This window comes from Culex quinquefasciatus, chromosome 2, assembly GCF_015732765.1.
Source record: "Culex quinquefasciatus strain JHB chromosome 2, VPISU_Cqui_1.0_pri_paternal, whole genome shotgun sequence".
NCBI classification, from domain to species: domain Eukaryota; kingdom Metazoa; phylum Arthropoda; class Insecta; order Diptera; family Culicidae; genus Culex; species Culex quinquefasciatus.
This window is the reverse complement of record NC_051862.1, coordinates 52,925,647-52,948,638: the sequence shown is the minus strand read 5'-3', so window position 1 is coordinate 52,948,638 and position 22,992 is coordinate 52,925,647. Positions and strand designations below refer to the sequence as shown.

The 22,992-nt window shown below is 38.9% G+C and overlaps 1 protein-coding gene across 8 annotated transcripts; it reads left to right on the top strand.

The window, feature by feature from the left end:
- Nucleotides 1–2,093: 2,093 nt before the first annotated feature.
- Nucleotides 2,094–22,500, top strand: LOC6035693 (transcriptional activator protein Pur-alpha). 8 transcript variants are annotated; one of them, XM_038250183.1, is made up of 4 exons: nucleotides 2,094–2,298; nucleotides 5,926–6,295; nucleotides 10,725–11,577; nucleotides 19,332–22,500. In XM_038250183.1, the coding sequence occupies exon 4, from the start codon at nucleotides 19,483–19,485 to the stop codon at nucleotides 20,302–20,304; it is 822 nt and encodes a 273-aa protein (XP_038106111.1). In that variant the 5' UTR covers nucleotides 2,094–2,298; nucleotides 5,926–6,295; nucleotides 10,725–11,577; nucleotides 19,332–19,482; the 3' UTR covers nucleotides 20,305–22,500. The 8 variants fall into 8 exon arrangements, with proteins under 8 accessions (XP_038106111.1, XP_038106107.1, XP_038106112.1 ...); XM_038250179.1 differs by having other exon boundaries at nucleotides 10,711–11,577; XM_038250181.1 differs by lacking the exon at nucleotides 2,094–2,298 and adding an exon at nucleotides 5,697–5,815 and having other exon boundaries at nucleotides 5,906–6,295; nucleotides 10,711–11,577.
- Nucleotides 22,501–22,992: the final 492 nt, after the last annotated feature.

Below are 22,992 nucleotides of genomic sequence, written 5' to 3'. Positions count from 1 at the left end.
GCCAAATAGGTTTTATTTTGGCAAAAATAAGTCTTCGTCTTGCCAAATGAAATTATGGAGATGGTTGTCAAAAATGGCGATGATAAATAATAGATATTAGAGGTCATCCAAATAATTTGAAAGCTTAATTCTCGCAATTGATGGCTCAAATTCAGCTGCGGTTGAAATTTTTTTGATAAATGTAGGGGAGATAGAGCCAAAAAATTCAACTCGCTTCACCAAAAATCAATATTTTGTAATCATAGTGTTTAAAGTTAAAAATTTTTAATTGCAATTCTTTGAAAAAAATGTTCAAAATATTTTTAAACATCTATCGCTATATTAATCATACCAGAAATTCAGCATAAATGTGTGTTTTCATCAAATTTAAATTAAATTTTTCAGTTTTTCATTTTTTCAATTAAGATGGCGGTTAATCATATTCAATCAGAGCACGCGTTTAGCGCCATATTTATGCACTGCTATTTGGCCGCGATAAATGCTCTTTTAGGAGCTTATGTTTTTAAGTGAGCTTTTTACATGCCTAATGGCACTTGACAGCTACAACACCCTAGGTTTTAACAAAGCATGCGATAAAACCGTTTGGCATGGCATTGCCATCTGGTTTTCAAGCCTCTATTAAAACTTTCATAAAACCTTATTGAAAGCCAGTCGGCTTTTATTTCCACCCGGTTTTATGTCCGAGGCATAAAACCCTGTTAGAACCTATTAATTAGCTCTTGCTTGTTGGTTGCGGTGAATGCCCAAATAAAACTATTAAGCAATCAAGATGCTACAATAAAACCTCAATAAAACTTGGTGGTGGCTAGTTGGTTTAAAAATGTTACTTGGGATCATCAGTTTACAGAACGATGCAAAATGAAGACTCGATTGAAATAGTAGTTTATGCAACAAGTTGCAAAAAGAGGATTTTTTCAGCACGAGTGGTACATTTATCCAACGAGGTTCACCGAGTTGGATAAATACGACGAGTGCTGAAAAAATCAAGTTTTGCAACGAGTTCCATACAACATTTTTTGCAATTCCAAAAAGCACACACTGAGTGAAATTTTAAGTCAAATTTTCATGTATTTTGTCAATAAATCGTTTAAATCAAAAAAATGTTGAAAAGTGTTACTTTTCGAAATAAATGCTGAAAAGTTCAACTTTTCAGCACCCATTTGAGTGCTGAAAAGTAGAACTTTTCAGCATTTATTTTGAAAAGTGTTGCTATTCGATTCTGTTATTTTTGGTACAGAAAAGTAGGCTGTTTCGTCGTTCAAGAATTACAGGAAAAGTGAGTAGTTTCACGACGGAATTGCAAAATTATGTTTTTCTTAATACCCAGCTATGGGAGAGAATCATGGCAACGTCCAGCAAACAAAAACAAACTAATGTCAAACACCCCTCAAAGCTTCGTTTCGCCCGGAAAAATGTCTATGCAAGCCATGAGATAGTGACAATATTGACAACCGGAAGAGATTTTTAAAGCAAACAGAATCCAAGGGACCGTCGAGGAAGAGATCCTTCAAGCAAGAGAAAATATCGAGGAATAAAGTCAATCGAAGTATGCAGTTTGAAGGGACTGAAGAATTCATCGATAGATGGAGCAATATTGATATCGAGAAGATCGACAGCCAAAGAGTCGACTGTATCACAAAAATGGTGTATTGCTTGCGTTGTAACGTCACGGAAATTCTAAATGCTGTATATTTGCGAAAAAAAATACCAATTTCGATCCACGCAGTTGCATCAGGCGGGAAATTAATCCTATTTTCAGGATATGATCAGCTTCGGAATGATGGTTCCTGATATTTCGTGGTTTTGATGTGTTTTTTGCTTATTGAGGTTCTTGAAAACATGTTATTTCGCAAGTCTCTTATCGAGACTTGCGACATGGAATTAAATGTTCTGTCTAGATTCTGTGAAGTTTACCATGGCAGCTGAGAAAGTTATACTCCATGTTGTCGTCTCTTTTTTTTTGCTCAGAAACTAGCTGATTATCTGGTCACCCTGAACGTACCTGACGCGTGTGTAGACTTTTTGACGTCTCCAAGCAACCCACTTTTCTGGCATCGCTGGGCCCCGCTGAGTGCTCCCCGCTTGACTGCGAGTTCGCACCACTGCCTGCTTCAAAGCTGTTTCTTCTCTCACGCGAGTCAAGTTCGGAAGAAGGTTGCTGCTGGCTAGCTTGGTGATTTTTAAAATCGTGTGAAAAAAGCAATCCAGCTCCCGGAACGGGCCAGCAGTATGTGGATTACGGCCTACGGTGTCACGGATTAGCGGAAGTTGTGGAAAGGGGTTTCGGCCAAAGCGCTGGTAAGTGGAATCTGCTGGGAAAGTTATGAAATTGAAAGGAAAAAAGAGGTTTTTTTTTCTTCTCTGCCTCTTGGTTGATTGGTGGAAGCGCGCGTGGGGTGGATGGGAGGATGATGGAGTGAGAAAGGGAGGTCGGTGGGTTGAGTGCAGAGAGCGAGAGAGAGTCGGAGAAGATCGGACAGTTTGAGTGTAGTGGTGAGAGGGGTGAGAGATACTTTGGGTGGGTCAGTGATGCCAGGTGGAGCATCTTTTGGGGTGGTGATTTCAAAACATTACAAATTTTGAGCAGTTGAGTTAGGGTACACTGCCTGCCTTAAATTCGGCTGATATGAAAATTAAAAGGAACCATTCGTCTTTCATGCAATAATAAATTTATATGTTGGTATGGGAATGGTACCGTCAACTGGGGCGAATCGGGACACATGGAGCGAATTGGGACAGCAGTTTTAACAATGTTGCTGCACAATATTGTGATTGTTCTGATTGGTTTTGATTAGAACAGACTCAGACCAACAAAATGACATTGTGTACATTTGTTTCCAAATTTAAAGGCTTTAAGTGCTCTGTAAACTGCTGTCCCTATTCAGATTGTAGTCCCGATTCGCCCCAGATGACGGTAATTTTATCATGTTTCAGGAAGGTATTTGAAAGCTCTTAATTTTGAAGATCTAAAATCCGTATTGAAAGTTATGAGCACTTGTGTGTTACTTCTAAGCATTTTTGGATCTCAAATATTTGGATAAATTTTATGACCGAATCGAACATTTTCTACGGAAAATTTTCTACAATATTCAAGCATTATCAAATTGTTGAAGTGAGGGAAGCGGAGAATGTTGGATTGAGGTTGAATGTAGCGAAGACGAAGTATCTGCTGGCAGGAGGAACCAAGTCGCTGAGGGCTCGCATAGATAGGACCGAGCGTGACGATAGACGAAGACGAGTTCGAGGTTGTGAAGAAGTTTGTGTACCTCGGATTGTTGGTAACGTCGGACAACAACTGCTGTAGAGAAATTCGGAGGCGCATCATCTCCGGTAGTCGTACCTAGTTAGATTCCACAAGACCTTAAGACCTGGTCACCTGCACGTTATTTGAACCAAGTAGAGGATGATTTGGAAAGTGTGGAAGTTTTAACGCGGAGTTGGAGAGAAAGAGAAAATCTAAATTATTGGCAGAAACACTAAATTATTATAATTTGGCAACACTATATGAGATATCTAGACATAATTAGAATATTTATTTTAACCTCCCTCAGGCTCTCTTTTTTATTAGCAAAAATTTGCGTTTTGGGCGCCCTGGAGCCTCCTGAGGGCGCTATATCATTTTCATGAAGGCGTAGCACAAATCGGCAACTTGGCAAATTTGCAAAATGCAAAGTTTCTCTTGGGCCCTACTGACGGCGCCAAATTGTTTAAGGAATGCGACATTTTTGTTAAAGAACTTGTTAGTCGACGACTCCCTGGGCTTTGTCATAATGAGTGTCATAGGTTTGATGCTTGTTTGGCAAAGAGTATGATTTGATTCGATGTGGAATTAAAATCGAAGTGTTCAGTATATTGCTGAAGCTTCCATTTTTACACATGGACACCACTTCATGCTGCGAGAACCCACTTTGGCGTAGTCTCAGGGCTTAATCGATGGCCGGTAAGCTGTCATCGAGACAAGGAGGTTCTCTGATAGTGGAAATATCACATTTGTACAATGAACCGCTACATATGTGATTTTTCCCTATCTTAATGTGGGTGTCAGGTTAGGATGCGGGTTTAAAAAAATAGTGTTTGTAGAATTTAGGATTTTAACTATAAATATCAACTTTTTATACTTTGCCTTTAGTTATTTAGGGACAAAATTAGTAACAGTGAATTTCTATCAGAATCGGTGATTTTCATTCAAGTAGCATAAAAACCATTCTAATTTGTCAAAATTTTCATAGAGTCTCGATCAATCAATAGTGAAATGATATCGGACTAAATTCGTTGATCTGTTGAACTAACGGTTGTTGGATTATGATTGTATCGACCATTGTTGCGAATCGAGGATCTACTGGAATTCTGACGAACAAATGGTCGTCTCTTTTTCAATTCACGACTTGTAAAATATCAACTTTTATTTTTTTTTGTTTTTTAAAAGAGGCCAGACAGGTTTTAAAAGAAACGTTTTTTTTTTGGTTAATAATTAAAATGTCGGGGATTTGAGATAAGAGTAGCTTTCGGATAGGTTGCTTTAAATCTTGTATTCAATTCAAGTTAGGTAGTTATCCGCAAATGAATATTTGGACTTATATGAATAATTGAACGTTTTGGACTTATGAATAACACACAACTGTGCATTTATTCTAGAGTCAGATCCATACAGCGTCAGTGTTTATTTGGTCGAAGTGTACTAATTCATTGGCAGATCTGGTTCTAGTTGTAATGTACGACAAGACTACTGACGGACGTGACAGGACGAGGGCCCAATTTAGAGGTTTCGACATCAACGATGTGCGGCTGGATCACCCTCCCAAAAAAAAAAAAAAAAAAGAACTTGTTAGTCGACGACTAGCCTACAACTCAGTCCTTATTTTAAGCTTGTCAAGGTTAGACGCTGTAAATTTTGAGGAAAATTATTTCTGGACCCTATTTTTTTGTAGATTCATATAACTTTGACGGGTCATTACAAACATGAGTAAGCTTTTTCTTATTTTGTCCATTTCTACGTCCCATTTTTCCAACCATTCCGTCGACATCCAAAATATTCAGCATGTGAGTTGTGCGACAGTGTGCGTATGGGGATGATGATGCCACAGTCAGTCGTCGCGCTGGTGTTCTTTGCTGGCGAGCAGTTTTTTTCCTCCTCCCCGTGAGCTTCACCATACAATGTGTGGTGTCTCTCAATGCCAAACCAGCCAGCCAGTATACCAGAAATTCGTCTGCTGATTTAAAACTGGACACATACAACGGAATGGCATTACCTACACTAACTGTCGGTGTGAGCATGTGTGATCCATGTCATTACAGCTAAGCCGTGGTGCCATGGATTTGATATCACTACTGCAAAAATGAATTTTGGATAAGAATTCAACTAAGCGAAAAACATTTGATTTCAAAATAAAAGGAGACACTATAAAAATATAAAAATTCATAACTTTGACATCAGCTGTGATCAAAGATTGTTTTAAGAACTTCAAATTGAGTAATCTAGTTGAACTCGCTGCTTCGAAATGCTTTTGTTAAATGTTTTAGAATAGTTAGTAAACCAATTATCGCTATGTTTTATCGAACTGGTTGTAATCTTCTCTAATACGGTTTTGTAATCTTTGTTCCGATTTGTTCTGCCAAACACACAGTTCAGATTGTGTAGCATTTTGGCGTGAGCTCCTTCGCGACTTTCGCATGTGTATGGTCAAGAGAGTACAGAGTACATCAAGAGTGTGAGAGAGAATATTAAATATAAGAGCTGAAGGCCTCCGCCGTAGCCTTCTGCTGCTGAACTGAGTGTATCGACGGACGACATACAACGACAATCCAAAGGAAGAAGGTAACACACAGAGCAGCAGCAGCAGAAGCAAAAAGAAAGAAAAAAAAAAGATGTTGGAAAAATGATTGAACTTTGCCAATTTCAGAAAAGATTTTTCCTCTCACTTCCAGACGTTTCAACAAAGGCGCCCGGACATCGTCGTCGGAGGCAGGCCCTATAGCTGGAAGGTAAAGTGATTCGCAATAAAAAGTGCTTGGAATATTACTGCCTGGAAAACGCGACGTGACAGAACCCCAACCAAGTGCCAGAACGTCCCGAAGTGTGTGCAAATCGCTGGGACAGGTCGATTTCACCTGTGCGTTTTGTTCGTCGGTCGTCGTCGGGGGCGCCTAGTTTCATGGAACATCCGACACGGGAATCGATCTGGACGACGTGCAGCAGCTGCTGGTGGTGCCAGCCGGATTGTACTTTGGCCACTTGAGAGGCTACCGAGGAGAGAGGGAGGAGAAGTGGTGCAGCCGCCAGTACACAAGTGCCAAAGTGAGCAATCTGATTCCATTTTATATATATTGTTACTTGAATTGTGTGTGCTGTGTGGCCGTGTCTCGGTCGCGAAAAATCAAAATGTAAGCTGGTTAGCAAAATTTGCTGCTTCTCGTAGGCATGTAGAAGCAAAGAAAACCCAGTTGTATCGAAGAGAAAAAAAGACACGGCAAAGATTGAGCCAAGAAAAAAAGAAGTGATTTTGTGGGAAACAGAGAGACAGATGTGAAGTGGCGAAAAACGTAATGAATGACGTATGGACGAGCAGCACTCTGCGAAAAAAAAAAATAATAATCGCGAAGATGGTGAAGCGAAACGCAAACTTCGCGAAGAGCTAAGAGTTCATACGTGTGAGTGTGTGCGCTGTGTGCTGTGTGGGGATCATCCAGCATGGTGTGGAATTGGGGGAAGATTTGAAATGTGATTTTTAAAATTATGCCTTTTTGTGATGTTAAAAAATGCCAAATCTTCAATGTTAGTTCTTTGTTTTCAAAGGAATGTTTCCAAAAATGTGTAACCTAATGGGTTCCCATGAAAAAAGTCGTAGATTCCTTCCAATCTACGATTAGCAAATTTTTAGCATAGGTTTGGTTCCACTTTTCTTCGCGATATGATAAACTCACGCACACTTACACATCAATTGTTACTCTATTTTTGAAGGAAATTTACGTTCAACTTTCAGATGAAAAACTCTTGAGATCTCTTGAGCGTTGGGCAATTCCAGCAAGAGTAGCTGTAGAAACTATTTAACAATCGGATTTTACAATTATTTCAAAACTGCTGGTTAGAAAGAACTCAAAAAAAAAAATCTCGTGTTGTTTTGATCTTAAAATTACAAGGAATCTAAAATAGTCATTCATCTTTTCCTCCTTAATAAAGGGCTGTAATTTTTGTCCAATCAAATTATTTTTTTTTGTCGAGAATGCGTTGTTCAGAACTCTAAAAGTGTTCCGAAGTTTTTTTAACGTAATTATGAATTGCTACGTAAAAAACTATGTTTTAGGGTTTGCTCTAATGCTTTTGATTGGATATAAAATGATAGTTTCTTCAACAAAGTTGCTTAGATTGCCACTCCAAACTTCTTTCTAACAAGAAAAAAAAATATCCAAAAATATGATACAAAAGTTACATTTCTGAAACACCCTAACCGTGAACTAACCAAATCTTAAACCAATTAGTAATTTTTCTATCAAGACCAGTTCTTACGAAATTTCGACTTTGTTTGTGAGAGGCGACAGAACACTCGAATCGCCTTCATCAAGACAACCTGATTTTGACATTCTGCTTTCGATCTATTTACACACAAACGAATGAGAGCTACGCAAAGTCACTCACACAGTCATTGACCTCCCTCTAGAGCAGTTCTCTCAGATTTCGGTCATTCGATATTTTTTTTGTATTTTTTAATCAGACTGAAACTTTTTTGGTGCCTTCGGTATGCCCAAAGAAGCCATTTTGCATCATTATTTTGTCCATACAAAAATGATGTATGAAAATTAAAAAATCTGTATCTTTTGAAGGAATTTTTTGATCGATTTGGTGTCTTCAGCAAAGTTGTAGGTATGGAAAAAATGATACACGGTAAAAAAATTAGTGATTTTTTATTTAACATGTCTGCATAGGAAACGCATGACGGATAGGCTGTTTTGAAAATTTTATCTAGAATTTTCCTTTTTTCAAACACTTGCATGGCAATATCTCAGCAACTAGAGGTCGTATCGACAAAGTTCAAAAAAAACAAAATATAGAGAATTTTCTAAGCTTTTCAAAAATATTTTTTTCAAAAGTGGGCAAACATGTGCACTAGTTTAAAAAATTGAAAAACTTCGACTATTTAAATTTAACTTGAAAACGGTGCACTTTATCAAAATTTAACTAAAGTACTTTTTGATTGCAAATTTGATTTTACATCGAAAAATGAGATGAAAAATGTTTGCGACCAATATTTCGATTTTTTGAAAAAAAAACAGTATTGATTCAAAAATTCATAACTCGGTCAAAGATTTTGTGCACAACCTGGAAATTTCTGAAAAGTTGGCATGTTAGGTCCTCTAAAACATATATAAAAAAAAAGTGTTTTTTTGCAAATCAAGTGCAAATTAGTGACAAAAAGTTAAATAAAAAATCACCATTTTTTTTACCGTGTATTATTTTTTTTCAGTGTAGTCCATATCCATACCTACAACTTTGCTGAAGACACCAAATCGATCAAAAAAATCCTTCAAAAGATACAGATATTTGAATTTTCATACATCAATTTTGTATGGACAGCTGCCAAATTTGTATGGAAAATTATATGGACAAACTAATGATGCAAAATGGCTTCTTTGGGCATACCGAAGGCACCAAAAAAGTTTCAGCCGGATTAAAAAATATAAAAATTAAAATTGAAGAAAATAGACCGAATTCGTAGAGAATTGCTCTCTAGCAATACATTCGCTCAGAGAACGGTCGTTTGACATTCTACCGAGATTCCGATTATCTCTCCCACGATCGCATTCAAATGATCACGCAGAAACCACAAGGACGAAAGAGACGAAAAACGAGAGAGATCATGTTGTCTCGTTCAGGCGGCTGCTTGAGTGGTGCTTATTTTTCGTTCGTTCCGTCTTTCGTGTTTACACTCACCGACCGTCGCCAAGCAATGACGATCGTGATAGGCGTTGTATGTGAGCGATCAAATTTCGTTACCGGAAATGATTGCTGACAGAAAGTTCTTTCAAATAAAGAGCAGTCCCATTTAGTGACAGATTTCAAGCCTTGATCAAGACCACCCATTTTTTCAGGCTGTAGTTGATTGCCAAATTTACTTTCAGGGGACTTTAGATAAAGTGTAATGAACCAAATATACCTAATTATACCTAAATACTTGAAAAGAATTCTAGAGTTTGGTTAAATTGTGGTTTGGTTGTGGTTAGGTTGAGCGTTTTAGCAGAATGCATTACTGTGAATTGGTTGAATGGTTTAAGGATCGATTTATTTTTTGGCTTTTTGGGTGTTTTGGAAATCACTTAGGGGTATTCAAATACACCCAAAAGACAAAAAAAAATGAAACTTTATTTGTAACATTGATTGTGAATTAAGCGTTTTTTTGTATGCCATGATATCTCAGGACTGACTGGATAAAACAGGCTAAATTTACGAGCCACTCACACAGTCCTGTGACTCCCTCATTCCCGCTAAGCTGTTTCATTTGAATTGTACCGAAATTCCGATCATCCTTCCCATGACTGCATTCAAATGATTAATGTCAGCACGAAGCATCGCACAAGTAAGAGAGAGAGAGAGAGAGATAGATAGAGAGAGAGAGAGAGAGAGAGAGAGAGAGAGAGAGAGAGAGAGAAGAGAGAAGAGAGATTGAGCACGGTTTCAAGTTTCCAGTATATAATGAAGGAATTTAAAACAACAAAAAAAATAAAGATATCTCACAAATCTCCTGAAAAGTTTGTTCTAGAAAACAGGCCGTGTGAGCATGTGCTTCGTATCACACGGCTGCGTGAGTGTAGAGCTCGGCATTCATTTGTTTCAACTTCGTGTGAATGAGGGATTAGCTGTCTAAATTGCTGGATGCAACAGCAAAGCTATTATTAGGTGCCGACTCAATTTTTAGGTTAGAAATTTGACAGCTTGGCTGCACTGTTTTCATTTTTCCACGTGTGTCTCATTGAAAATGTCTGTGCGTGTTCGCTCGTGACGTCACGCTGTAAAACCTATTAGTTAAAAATTTGTTGTATATTATTTAGAAGAAAGTACTTCAAGGGATGAATTAAAAAATATATCGATTGTTCCTGTATTTTTAAAGATACCAAAATGAGAGTATAAACCTTTAATTTTTCCAAACCATTTTTATTGAAAAGACCGAAAAATTTTCTACAAGTTTAATTAAGATCGAAAATGGACCGGATTTTAAGTGGTGGTTTTGGTATGGAAACCGTATTTTTCTGTAATTTTGCTAAATTTAGCGTTTAGCCAACACCATGCAATCTTTGTCTGTCATTCCCAATAGCTACCTATTTGGTTTCAATTGATTCATTTTTACTAAAGTCATATTTTCCTCTTTCTCTTCACTTCCTCCGGTGGTGCTGGATCCGGCTGTTCCTGTCCTGATGTCGCGATATTCTGCTTTTTGGGACTGCCAAAAATCGTCGACGAAACCTCGAATCAATCTACTGCTGGATGACTGTGGAAAATTGTGTATCTTAACGACTGTGTGTGTGTGTGCTGTGCGCGTGTGTGATGTGGCCCACGTACGGCGACCAACAACAACGTCAAATTCGCGCACACATTGTGTATCGCATCATCATCATCGTTGATTGGCGTGTGTAATAATAACATCGACATCTCAATCGGACGTCGCGGCCCCGCGTCGTCGTCGTCGTCGTCGTCGTGGACGTCGTCATCAACGTTATTAGAGGAGTGTGTACAGTGGGACAGCAATTTGAAGTGGTGGAGTCGAGGTGAAGAATCTGCTGTAGAAGTGAATATCCTCCTGGTGAAGATGATTGTCGAATAAGCGAAACGAAAGGAAAGGGAGTTGATAAAGAAGCGAGTTGAGTGTGTGGAGCAGTAGAGAAGCAGGCGCAAAAGGTGTAGAAAAGAGGAAAAGTCAAGCAGCTGAAGAGTACCAGCAGTGGGCTATCGATTTTCGTACAGTGATCCAGTGTCAGAAGCACGGGAGGGAAAACACAGCGCGAAAGAGAGAACGAAGTCGTCGTCGTCGTCGCCAGAAACAGCTGAGACGTGGTGGATCCTTGGAAGGAGGTTGTTGGGTTGGTTGGATATCCCAAGCGAGTGTGCGAGTGTGAGTGAGTCCCCTGTTGTCTGGACCGCGAAGAGTGTCCACGAATGTGGGAGATTGGCATTCCGTAAGCGAAAAAAAAGAAGAAAGTGCTGGCCAAATGCTATGCACTGTGAAAACTGTCGCGATTGATTGATTGGGCAAACACGGTGAAGACGGAAAAAGGATAACCCGATTGTGGGTGGCAGCTGTGTAGTGTGTGTCAGTGTGGCGCGCACACAAGCAACGATCGAAACAAAAGCAGGAGCTGTGTGTTTGTGTGGCGCGCGCGTGCATGTTCTTCACGCACTCACGCACGCACGCGAGTAAAACATCTGTTCGAATAAAGTGAGGGATTGCTCGCGAGAACGAGAGAGAGAGAACGGAACGCATACCAGCGATTTCGCGCGGCGTGACTCCACAAATACCAGCCCGAGCGGTCGGAGAGAGCGAGATCCGCCGAGGAGAAGAGTGCTCAGGTTAACGACAGCAGCGTTGCCAGGTAATTGTACGGACAAGAGTGTAGTGCGCTACATACGAATCTTAAAAGGGCAGCAGCAGCAGCATTAGTTGCTGTAAAGAAGGTTGAACGGCATAAGTTGGACTGGACTATATTTGATTAGTCGAGTGCGGTTGCAAAGCTTTGCCGAACCTTACGCAAATTGTGTACGCAGTGGAAAGGGGATTGATTTCTGTGTGTGGCGCGTTGCAACTCGGCTGTGGGACGCCGCGGGTCGTGTCATGCACCTTTTACCTCTCAGCGGTCGGTGGTGTGGCATACCCTAATGGTGTAAAATCGATGCTGCACAAGCAAAGGTTCAATGGTTTCGTTATGGTGGCAAATTTTGGCCGAGGTTAACTACGGTCACAACGGTGAGGATGTTTGTTGATAAAAGTAACACGGGGAGGCGAGGTTATTGGTCCGTTTAACTGGGGGGTGTGTGACATGCAAGTGATTACTCCGGATGGATTTTGTTGATGTTTGTTATTGAATTTTGTAGAATTTGTTCTTGAAAAACGGGTTTGGTGACAATTCAAGCTGATAAGATGTCTGATTCTGTCTGAAATGTTCAGAGGTTGTTTTTTTGGGGAGAGTATTTATCTCCATCGGGCACCTAATGTTGAATAACATCATGCAATAAAATGAGAAAAATGATTGCATTCCATAAGGATTTATGTGGAAGCTTTGGGTTAATGGTCCCCAGAATCACCTTCATTAGAGTCACCTTGAACACTTACCAACATTTTTTTTCAAAACAACACTAATTATCGTTAGTTGTGTGCAATACGGCGTAACAGCTATAAAGACCTCCGATAGCATAGCCTAAGGTGGCGGATCGTTCAATTCAATATTCTTAGACAATTTGACTGTTGCCCAGTACATTCAAAAATATCTGAAAATTGGACACTTTTTTGGAAAACTGTTATGTCTGCTAAGGATTGAAACATGACTTCTCTTGTTTCTATACGTTTGAACCAGCGATGGAATAATCATCATCAAAAATCAAAAAGAAAATCTTTGGACGTTCATCAAGAGAAAAAATCCGAAGAGAGCATGCTCTCCTCTCTTGCGCATGAAAGATCGGTAAAAGAAATCGAAAAAAACTAACTTAATCCACCTATGTGGTTGGTGCCTTCCTCACTCTTTTCCAACAATGGGTGATATTTGATATGATGGGTTTGGGCACACATTTCGTCTAATTTCGTTAAGTTTCGGAATACAAAAAAAAACACACATATCACTCAAGGGCTCATAAGTGGCATCATAAGTGGTCAGAACTTGAGACAGGGGTGCCAGATCTTCAATGTTTTAGACTCGTTGAAAAGGTCTTTCGATTACCTAACCAACGATGGGTCGGATGATGGATCTGGACATTGTTTACATACATTTAAGTGAGATCCGGCTACAAAAAAGTACATAAATAACACTTAAGTGGTTATAACTCGAGACAGGGTTGCCAGATTATCAATGTTTTGGATTCGTTAGAAAGGTCCAACCAACGATGCATAACATGATGATGTTTGGTTCAGTTTACTGCCATTTATTCAACTTCCGAAAATATACGAAAACACATTTTTATACATAACTTTTGAACTACTTATCGAAACTTCAAACAATTCAATAGCACCGTATGGGACCCTGAACCAAGTCGAATGCGACTGGTTTGGTCAAAATCGGATCAGCCAGTGCTGAGAAAACTGAGTGACATTATTGGTCACATACACACACACACATACACACACACACATACACACACATATACACAGACATTTGTTCAATTTTCGATTCTGAGTCGATATGTATACATCAAAGTGGGTTTTCGAGCTTTAAATAAAAAGTTCAATTTTATAGCAGGATTATAGTCTTACCTCAGTGAGGAAGGCAAAACAACTTACGTTCCACCCATCAGTCGGAAATCCATATTTGAAGGCAAAACATCATCTTAATTATTCGGCGGAACATCTTTTTCACTACTAGACATGCAAGTGTAACGTCACACGTCGAAAAATGACCTGTCACTATTTGTAGATGGGCAATGTGTGTAAACACAATTAAAATTCACAAAAAATCATTCATTTTCTTTTGCGTGATTTGCCTCCTCTCTCTTTCGCGGGTGAAGAAAGTTCGCAAGCGAAATTGATTTTTTTTGCGATTATTCCATCCCTGCTCGAAGCTAACCACCTGTTTTTTAGGTTTGGACGATTTTCAATAACAAGCAAAATCAAATTTTGATAATTGAAATACCAGCAACGATTGCTGAATTTTCAGCAAATGATCTGTCAAACTGCCACAAGAAAATTACTGAATTTCAGCAAAATAATTTGACGTTTCTTTTGCTGAAATTTCAGTTGTTTTGGCAATCATTTTACTGAAATTTTAGTAAATCATCTGTCGAAGTGACAAATATCAGTTAACTGAGAATTCAGTAAAATCTAAATAACTGAATCGAAAATGTTATTTAATCCACCTTTAGGTGGTTGTTGCCTTCCTTATATCCATAAAGTCAATACATTCAGTAAAAATAGCATCATTCCCTCTTAAGAGCGAGTTTTTCACCGATGTGAAACAGGTCGTATCGAGGTGCTCCGATTTGGACTTTCAGCGTTTGTTTGTCTATACATGAGATGAACTCATGCCAAATATGAGTCCTCTACGACAAAGGGAAGTGGGGTAAAACGGGCATTGAAGTTTGAGGTCCAAAAAACATGAAAAATCTTAAAATTGCTCGCATTTCCGTAAATTTTCATCAATCCCAACTCTCTTAGATGCATTCGAATTGTCTTTCGAAGCCCTTCAAAATGTGCTATAGACATCCAGGATTGGTTTGACTTTTTCTCATAGCTTTTGCAAATTACTGTTAAAAATGGATTTTTTTAAAACCTTAATAACTTTTCCCAACAGCCTCCAACACCCATACTCCCATAGGTCAAAAGTTAGGGAATTTCATGGACTATAAGCCTACGGTACTAACTTTTTGGCCAATCGCAGTTTTTCTCATAGTTTGACGATTTTTCTAGGACAATCATTTTACAACGTTAGTTTTTGCCCTGTATGCCGCCATAGCGGCATTTTTTGGTCTCAATTTTGTCATATTCGGAATCCTCGGACAATTTCACGTAAGTTATAAGTATTGGAGTTGTAAATTTGATTGGAAAAATTGCCGCTTAGAATGAATTAAAATATTTTTTAACAATTTGTTGGATTGGGGGTAAAACAGGTTTTCGCCTACTTGATACAGCATTTGACGTATTGGTCATAGGGTTAATAAGATCTTTTTCTTTTTTCAAAAATGTTTTATTTAATTATTTTTTAAAGAAATATTACAACACCAATACTTCTAACTAACGTGAAATTGTCCGAGGATTCCGAATATGCCAAAATTGAGACCAAAAAGTGCCGTCTTCTCGGTCTACAGGGCAAAAACTAACGTTGTAAAATGTTTGTTCTAGAAAAACCGTAAAACTATGAGAAAAACTGCGATTGGCCAAAAAGTTAGTACCGTAGGCTTATAGTCCATGAAATTCCCTAACTTTTGACCTATGGGAGTATGGGTGTTGGAGGCTGTTGGGAAAAGTTATTAAGGTTTTAAAAAAATCCATTTTTAACAGTAATTTGCAAAAGCTATGAGAAAAAGTCAAACCAATCCTGGATGTCTATAGCACATTTTGAAGGGCTTCAAAAGACCATTCGAATGCATCTAAGAGAGTTGGAATTGATGAAGTTTTACGGAAATGCGAGCAATTTTAAGATTTTTCATATTTTTTGGACCTCAAACTTCAATGTCCGTTTTACCCCACTTCCCTTTGTCGTAGAGGGCTCATATTTGGCAAGAGTTCATCTCATGTATAGACAAACAAACCCTGAAAGTTTCATCCAAATCGGAGCACCTCGATACGACCTCTAGAACAAACCGAGCAGAATCTACAAATACTGCCTCTTAACATGTCTAACAAATCAACTTTATCACTCATTTCTTTTGATAGGGTTGGCAGACCTTCAATATTTCTGGCTCATCAGCAAGGTCTGATTAAAAACCTTCCAACGATAGTTCACATGGAAGATTCAGACAATATTTCTATCACAATATCTGCAATCCGGCCTCCAAAAAGTGTAGAAATATCACTTAAGTGCTGATAACTTTTGATAGGGTTGTCAGATCCTCGATTTTTTAGGCTCATTTGAAAGGTCTTTCGGTTATCTGACTAACGGCTCATTTGTAAGGTCTTTTGATTATCTAACTAACGATAGTTCGCATGATGGACCCGGACATCATTTTTATTGAAATATCTGAGATCCGGCCTCCAAAAAGTGTATAAATAACAATTAAGTGCTAATAATTCATTGGAAAGGTCTTTTCAATACCTTTCTGAAAATGTATAACATGATAGGTTTTTGCCTTCCTCATTTTACTGAGGAAAGGCTATAAAATCACTCGAAAAATGAACTTCTCAATTAGACCTCCTAGACCCACCTTCATGTATACCTATCGACTCAGAATCAAATTATGAGCAAATGTCTGTGTGTGTGGTGGGATGTTGACCAAAAATTTGTCACTCGATTATCTCGACATTGGCTGAACCGATTTTGTCCGTTTTGACGTCATTCGATCCGTCTTGGGGTCCCATAAGTCGCTATTAAAAATTATGCAGTTTAGTTAAGTACTTCAAAAGTTATGCTAAAAAAACAATTTTAACAAAAGTCCGGAAGATTGTAAAAAGGGTGGTTTTTGTAAGAAAACTCGTCATGCAATACATTTTCAGAATGGTATTTAAAAGACCTTTCCAACGCGTCTAAGACATTGAAGATCTGACAAATCTATCAAAAGTTATAAGGACCTTAGTGTTATTTATACGCTTTTTGGAGGCCGGATCTCAGATATGTTGATGAAAACGTTGTCCAGTTCTCTCATGCGACCTATCGGTGGATAGGTATTCAAAAGACCTTTCTAACGCGTCCAAAACTTGAAGATCTGACAACCCTATCAAAAGTTACAAGCACTTAAGTGTTATTTACGCACTTTTTGCATTTTGGACAGCACCCTTTAAATGTGAGGAAGGCGCCAACCACCTAAGGGTGAATCCACCCAGTAACGTTTTGCCTTCCTCACCTTACTGAGGAAAGGCTATAAAATCACTTTGAAATTAAACTTCTTAATTTGACGTCCTAGACCCACCTTCATGTATACCTATCGACTCAGAATCAAATTATGAGCAAATGTCTGTGTGTGTGGTGGGATGTTGATCAAAAAATTGTCACTCGATTATCTCGACATTGACTGAACGGATTTTGTCCGTTTTGGCGTCATTCGATCCGTCTTGGGGTCCCATAAGTCGCTATTAAAAATCATGCAGTTTAGTTAAGTACTTCAAAAGTTATGCTTAAAAAACGATTTTAACAAAAGTCCGGAAGATTGTAAAAAGGGTGGTTTTTGTAAGAAACCCCGTCATGCTATACATTTTCAGAAAGGTATTTAAAAGACCTTTCCAACGCGTCCAAGACATTGAAGATCTGACAAATCTATCAAAAGTTATAAGCACTTAAGTGTTATTTACACGCTTTTAGGAGGCCGGATCTCAGATATGTTGATGAAAACGTTGTCCGGATCTCTCATGCAACCTATCGTTGGATAGGTATTCAAAAGACCTTTCTAACGCGTCCAAAACATTGAAGATCTGACAACCCTATCAAAAGTTATAAGCACTTAAGTGTTATTAAAGCACTTTTTGCATTTTGGATAGCGCCCTTTACATGTGAGGAAGGCGCCAACCACCTAAGGGTGGATTAAGTAACGTTTTTTTGCTAAAACCACCCTTTTTACAATCTTCCGGACATACGCCAAAATCGTTTTTTTATCATAACTTTTGAAGTACTTTGCTAAACGTGCTTATTTTAAATAGAGACCTATGGGACCCCAAGACGGATCGAATGAGACTAATACGGTCAAAATCCGTTCATCCAGTCCGGAGATAATCGAGTGACATTTTTTTGTCCGCCCACCTACACACATCCACACAGACATTTGCTAAGAACATGATTCTGAGTCGATATGTATACGTGAAGGTGGGTCTAGGTTGTCAAATTAAGAAGTTCATTTTTCGAGTAAATCATTTGTGAATTTCAGCAAAAAAAAGTGGTGTGTATGCGGTTATGAAACGACGAAAAAAACGAAGTTGACTTTATAGCTGTCGGCCACCATTGCTAGTACCAACCACTAGTGTCTTCCTTTTATCTACAAGGACTTCGCCGCCCTGGGCTCCTAAGTGTATGAAAGTATGGCACGGAGCGACGGCGCCGAATACCCATATTTACACAAAGAATTTTAGAGCGCCCGCCGCGGGATTCGAACCGGCGACCTCTGGATTGTGAGTCCAGTGCGCGGTCCGATTGATCCACACGGGCGGGGTTATGATGTGCGGTTGAAAACCGTCGATCCCCTTTTTGTTTCAGTGACCTAAACTGCCCCTGATCGCATAAATGTCCCATATGCATTTTCATCGATTTCGAGTTATTGATGCAGTTTGATTCATAATTGTGTGCTCTTTCGAAAGAGCCTATAACATCCAGTACTTTGTTCTAGAAATCAGGAGGAAATCCAGTTTTTTCGCTAAAACTTAACACGTAGCTTTACGTATGGGACAAAATTCAAATGCGTTTTTCTCAGCTTGCTGTTTTTGCATATGGGACATTTATGCGAACATGAGCAGTAAATACCTTAACTCCTTAATACCTAAAACTCCCTAGGATGATCCAGGACATGCCAACACATCAGCAAAGTAGTCTTCCACACTCACTGAAGCTATGCGGGTAGGATCCGTTGTCAAAACCAGTCGACATCTTGCTTGTTACGGTAATAGACCCACAGATTTTAACTCCAGAGAGTCTTATCGCAAAAAATGTGATCTTTAAAAAGCGTTGGAAAGAAGAACTACGCATTTTTTTACAATTTAAATGAGATGGTGCCATTCTATAGCAGAAAATATGAACAACAAGCAAAAAATCGAAAAAGTGGCTGTAAAAACGTCAAAAATTAGATAGACAAAATGCAACTATATTAGGGTGGTAGAATAAGCCAAAATCTACCAAAAATAAACATAAACTCAGCAAGATAAACGCAAATTAAAATACTAAAAATAAAACAAGAAAAACATAAAACAAGAGAAGTGAAGTCATTCGTAGAACAAAAGTTGCTCAAAAAAATTTGGGCGGTAGAGGGGTAAGGTCAAGGCCGTCGTTTAATCGAGTCTGGACTGTATCTTTGTTTTTATCACTGATATCATTGTTTATTGCGTTAAGAGCGTTTGAAGCTGTAGAGATAAAGTTTTCTTAAAGAGCTAATACAACCCAGTTCAACAAATAGTTATATCAAAACAATTGGACCCGTATTTTTTTTTTGTTTGGCAAATTTTGGTGGATTTTAGCGCGATTCATAGGAGTTATCGCGATTTTACGAAAACAAGTTTTCAGGTTGCAAATTATAGAAAAACACGTTCTGTTACGAATTTTCAAACATGAAGGAGCCATACGAAACATCGAAAAAAGGAATTCGGACGCAAGGACAAGTTTCACGCAAATCAAAGGCTAAGGTGGATTGAACACATGCTTTAAAATATAATGTTTAACAAAGAAATTTTTTCATAATTAAAAAATAATATAATTCAATATACCCTTCAACGGGAATGCATTGAATAAAAGCAGAATTTAGATCAGTAGTATCACTAAACTCTTCTTTGCGTTTGGTTTCATCTTTCTTTTAGATCAGCTGACTGGCTGTTGAACGACGTTCTCGCAACCCACCCTCTTTCCGCTCGGCTGAGCGCGTACATTTTTCCTGTTGGACCCGGTTACAAAGCGGCTTAGAAAATAAATTTTAATCTGACGCTCGGTTGGTTCGGTGGTGCTTCTGAGATGTCCGACACCGGCAGTGGACACGACGGAGCCCAGAAGGACTACTCGCAAAAAATGGATGGCGGCGGCGGCGACTTTGACTCTGGGCAGCAGAGTCAACAGACGGAACAGGAACTGGCCACCAAGATGCTGCAGATTCAGTCAAAGCGGTTCTATCTGGACGTGAAGCAGAACCGACGCGGCCGGTTCATCAAGGTGGCCGAAATTGGCGCCGACGGAAGGCGCAGCCAGATCTTTCTGGCGTTGTCGACAGCGGCCGAGTTCCGGGATCACCTGTCGACGTTCAGCGATTATTACGCCTCGCTGGGACCACCGAATCCGGACAACGTGCCCGAGGATGGCAAGCTAAAGTCCGAAATGATGATCAAGGACAACCGGCGGTACTACCTTGACCTGAAAGAGAACGTGCGGGGCCGGTTTCTGCGCGTGTCTCAGACGATCACCCGCGGCGGTCCGCGGTCTCAGATTGCCATCCCGGCGCAAGGGATGATCGAGTTTCGTGATGCGCTCACCGACCTGCTCGAGGAGTTCGGCACGAACGACGGCGGCTTTAAGGGCGAGCTGCCCGAGGGGCGCCACATGCGTGTGGACAACAAAAACTTTTACTTTGACATCGGTCAGAACAGCCGGGGCATCTACATGCGGGTGTCGGAGGTGAAAAGCAACTTCCGGACCGCGATCACCGTGCCGGAAAAGTGCTGGTCGCGGTTCCGTGACATCCTCAGCGATTACTGCGACAAGATGAAGAAAACGTCCGAGTCAACCACATCGTCGATCACTGCCGATAACCCATTGCAGAAGCAAACATCAAATAATATGTAAATTAGTGACGCGAGAGAGACAGAATTCAAACAGCAACAACAACCCCCGTCGTTTTGGCTTCGTTTCCGCTTCCTTACGTTTTTTTTTCTCCTCCTTACTGGAGTCCGTGGCCGGTTCCGTTTGGGTCCTGCTCTCAATTGTAAAATTATTAATACCATTTAGTTATGTTTCATTAATTTTTGTTTTTCGTTACGTTTCCTTAATTTCGTTCTAAAAGAAAGAATTATATATTAAATTATAAATGAAAAGGAGTATAAAATATATTATACAAATAGTTATAAACGAAAAAAACGAGAGAGAACATCAGATCTAATCTGAATATAAACCGCAGTTATAAGAATTAAATAAAGAGGAAAATTTAACAAATTAAATTTAACACAACAAAAAAATACAAGAAGAAAAAATCAATCCTTGCGCGTGCCGTTCGAAGCTGTGTGAAATTTGCAATCTTTTTGTGTTGTAATGGAAAACGAATTATTTTTGTAAAAAAAAGAATATTAACTAAAATATAGTGTTTACGCTTTGGACAAACATCAATAGAGATGATTAGTGTAAAATATTAACTATTTTGAAGTGGTTGATCAAAAGAAATATTAAATAAAAATATAAATCAGAGCAGTCTAAACAAAATCTAATTAGTTTCGAAAACTAGTGCTAAAAGGTTGATCTTTCATACACACAGAGAGATGGCGCAGCAAAGTGTGCAGGCTCGCGTGATGATTGAACCTGCAAAATTACCAATTACAAAAGGCAAAACACACAAGCAAAATGGAACAAACAAGCAAAAAACAACAACCGGGAAATATTACAAACAAGCAAAAAACAAAAGGAAGCGCAGTTGAACGTAGCCGAATTCTTAGCTGGAGCTGGCAAAAAAAAATCCGAAACAAAAACAAAGCAAAAACATTTTCCAGAAAAGCAGAGCGCAAACAAAAAAAAAAATGGACTAGCAATGATGAAAATGCAAGCGGGGAGAGACGATCGCGTGGTTTTTCTTTTGATTTTTTCAATAATCTAGTAGATTGCAATTATTCAACAAAGTATAGTATAACTAGAGTTCGGAGGAACCCGCTAGTCTCTCTCTGCGAGCAGTGCTGGAAACATTTGGGGCAAACACACACATACACGAACACACATACAAACATTCACACTCTCACCCTTTCACTCACAAACAGACTTGAAGAACATGCGACCGAGTGTAAAAAGGAGATGAAAGTATAATGACAAAGTCAATATATATTACTGTTAAATGTTACACTAAAAACAAAGGGGAAAAGCAAAGCTCTGCGCGGATGAATTTGTGTGATTTTTTTTATTTGTTTCTAGCGGAAAGCGAAATTGAAAAACGGGGCACGAAAAGCGACACGATCATTGCCACAATCCACTAAAAAGAAGTAACATTTGTTTGCGTGCATCAGTTTCTCCATCTCCCTCTCACCAAACACAGAAGCTCTGAAGAAGTCAGAATAAAAAGTCAGAATTTACAAGCAAGTAGGAAAACGAAAAAAAAAAAACGTTTCGAGAATCATGCGTGGCATTGATCGAAAACAAGGCAAGATAAAACATGATTGTAAATCAGTGTGAAGAAAAAACAAAAGTATAAGAAAGAAAAAAACAAACAAACTGGTCGTCCGAGCAAAACGTCTCCTAGAGGCAGCATAAAAGCGTGGAACGGGACCAACAGCTGTGATCTACTGTGAAATGAGAACAATTCTCCTAATTTACACACACCCACGTAAATGCGAGATGAAATTCCCACGTGTTAAACGAGTTTTTAATTATAGATTATTTTTTTCGCTTTTTCTTTGTTGATGTCGCAATACGGACAGTGGACGAAATTAGACATTTCTTTAAAAATGGTCCATTGACATCGACTAAAAGTCGATCGTTTATTGCTTTGTTGTTTGTTGATTTTAAATCTGTTTGAAAATACAAGATTGTTGAAAGTTTGGACCGTCTGAAATTGTTTTGAAGGTGGTGCGGATTAGTTACTTAAATTGTATCGATTTCTTCGTTCGACAAATTTGGTAATAAAATTACCACTAAGCAGAAAGCTTTTAAAACCTTGGACTGCACGGACTAACACTGAAAGTGTTTTGAAATCATGTTTCTACTATTATAATTTTGAGAATTTTTCACGCAAACTTCCCTTAAATTTTCTCAGTTCTTTGGTGTGCTCCCTGGTTATCGCATTCATCTATCAAAATTTGGCAAACGCTCATCGAAATATGTCGATACTCGATCAAAAATGACGATCCCCAATCGAAATGTTGCTGTCGTTTATTGAAATAATTTCTCGAACGGCAGTCGAAATTTGGCAACCGTTAATCGAACGAAGTCGATCAACGATCGAAAAATGTCGGTCCCCAGTCGCAATTACTCGATCGTCGATCGAAATTTGACATTTGTTAATCGAGATATTATCGTCGATCGTAATTTCTCGATCATCGATCGAAATTTGACGGTCGGTAATCGAAATATGTCGATCAAAATATGTCGGTGACAATCGCTGTTTCTCGAGCTACAATCGAAATTTTTCGGTTGTCAAGCGTAATAAGTCGATCGTCGATCGAAGTATGTTTGTAAATCGCAATTTCTTGATCCTCAATCGAAATTATCTCGAATATATCGAATCGAATCGATGTTCGACAATCGTGACTTGTTGATAGCCGGTAAAACATACCGATC

Bases quoted from the DNA above. Each gene is read 5' to 3' on its own strand.
- LOC6035693 (XM_038250186.1), top strand. From the start codon at position 19,483: ATGTCCGACACCGGCAGTGGACACGACGGAGCCCAGAAGGACTACTCG.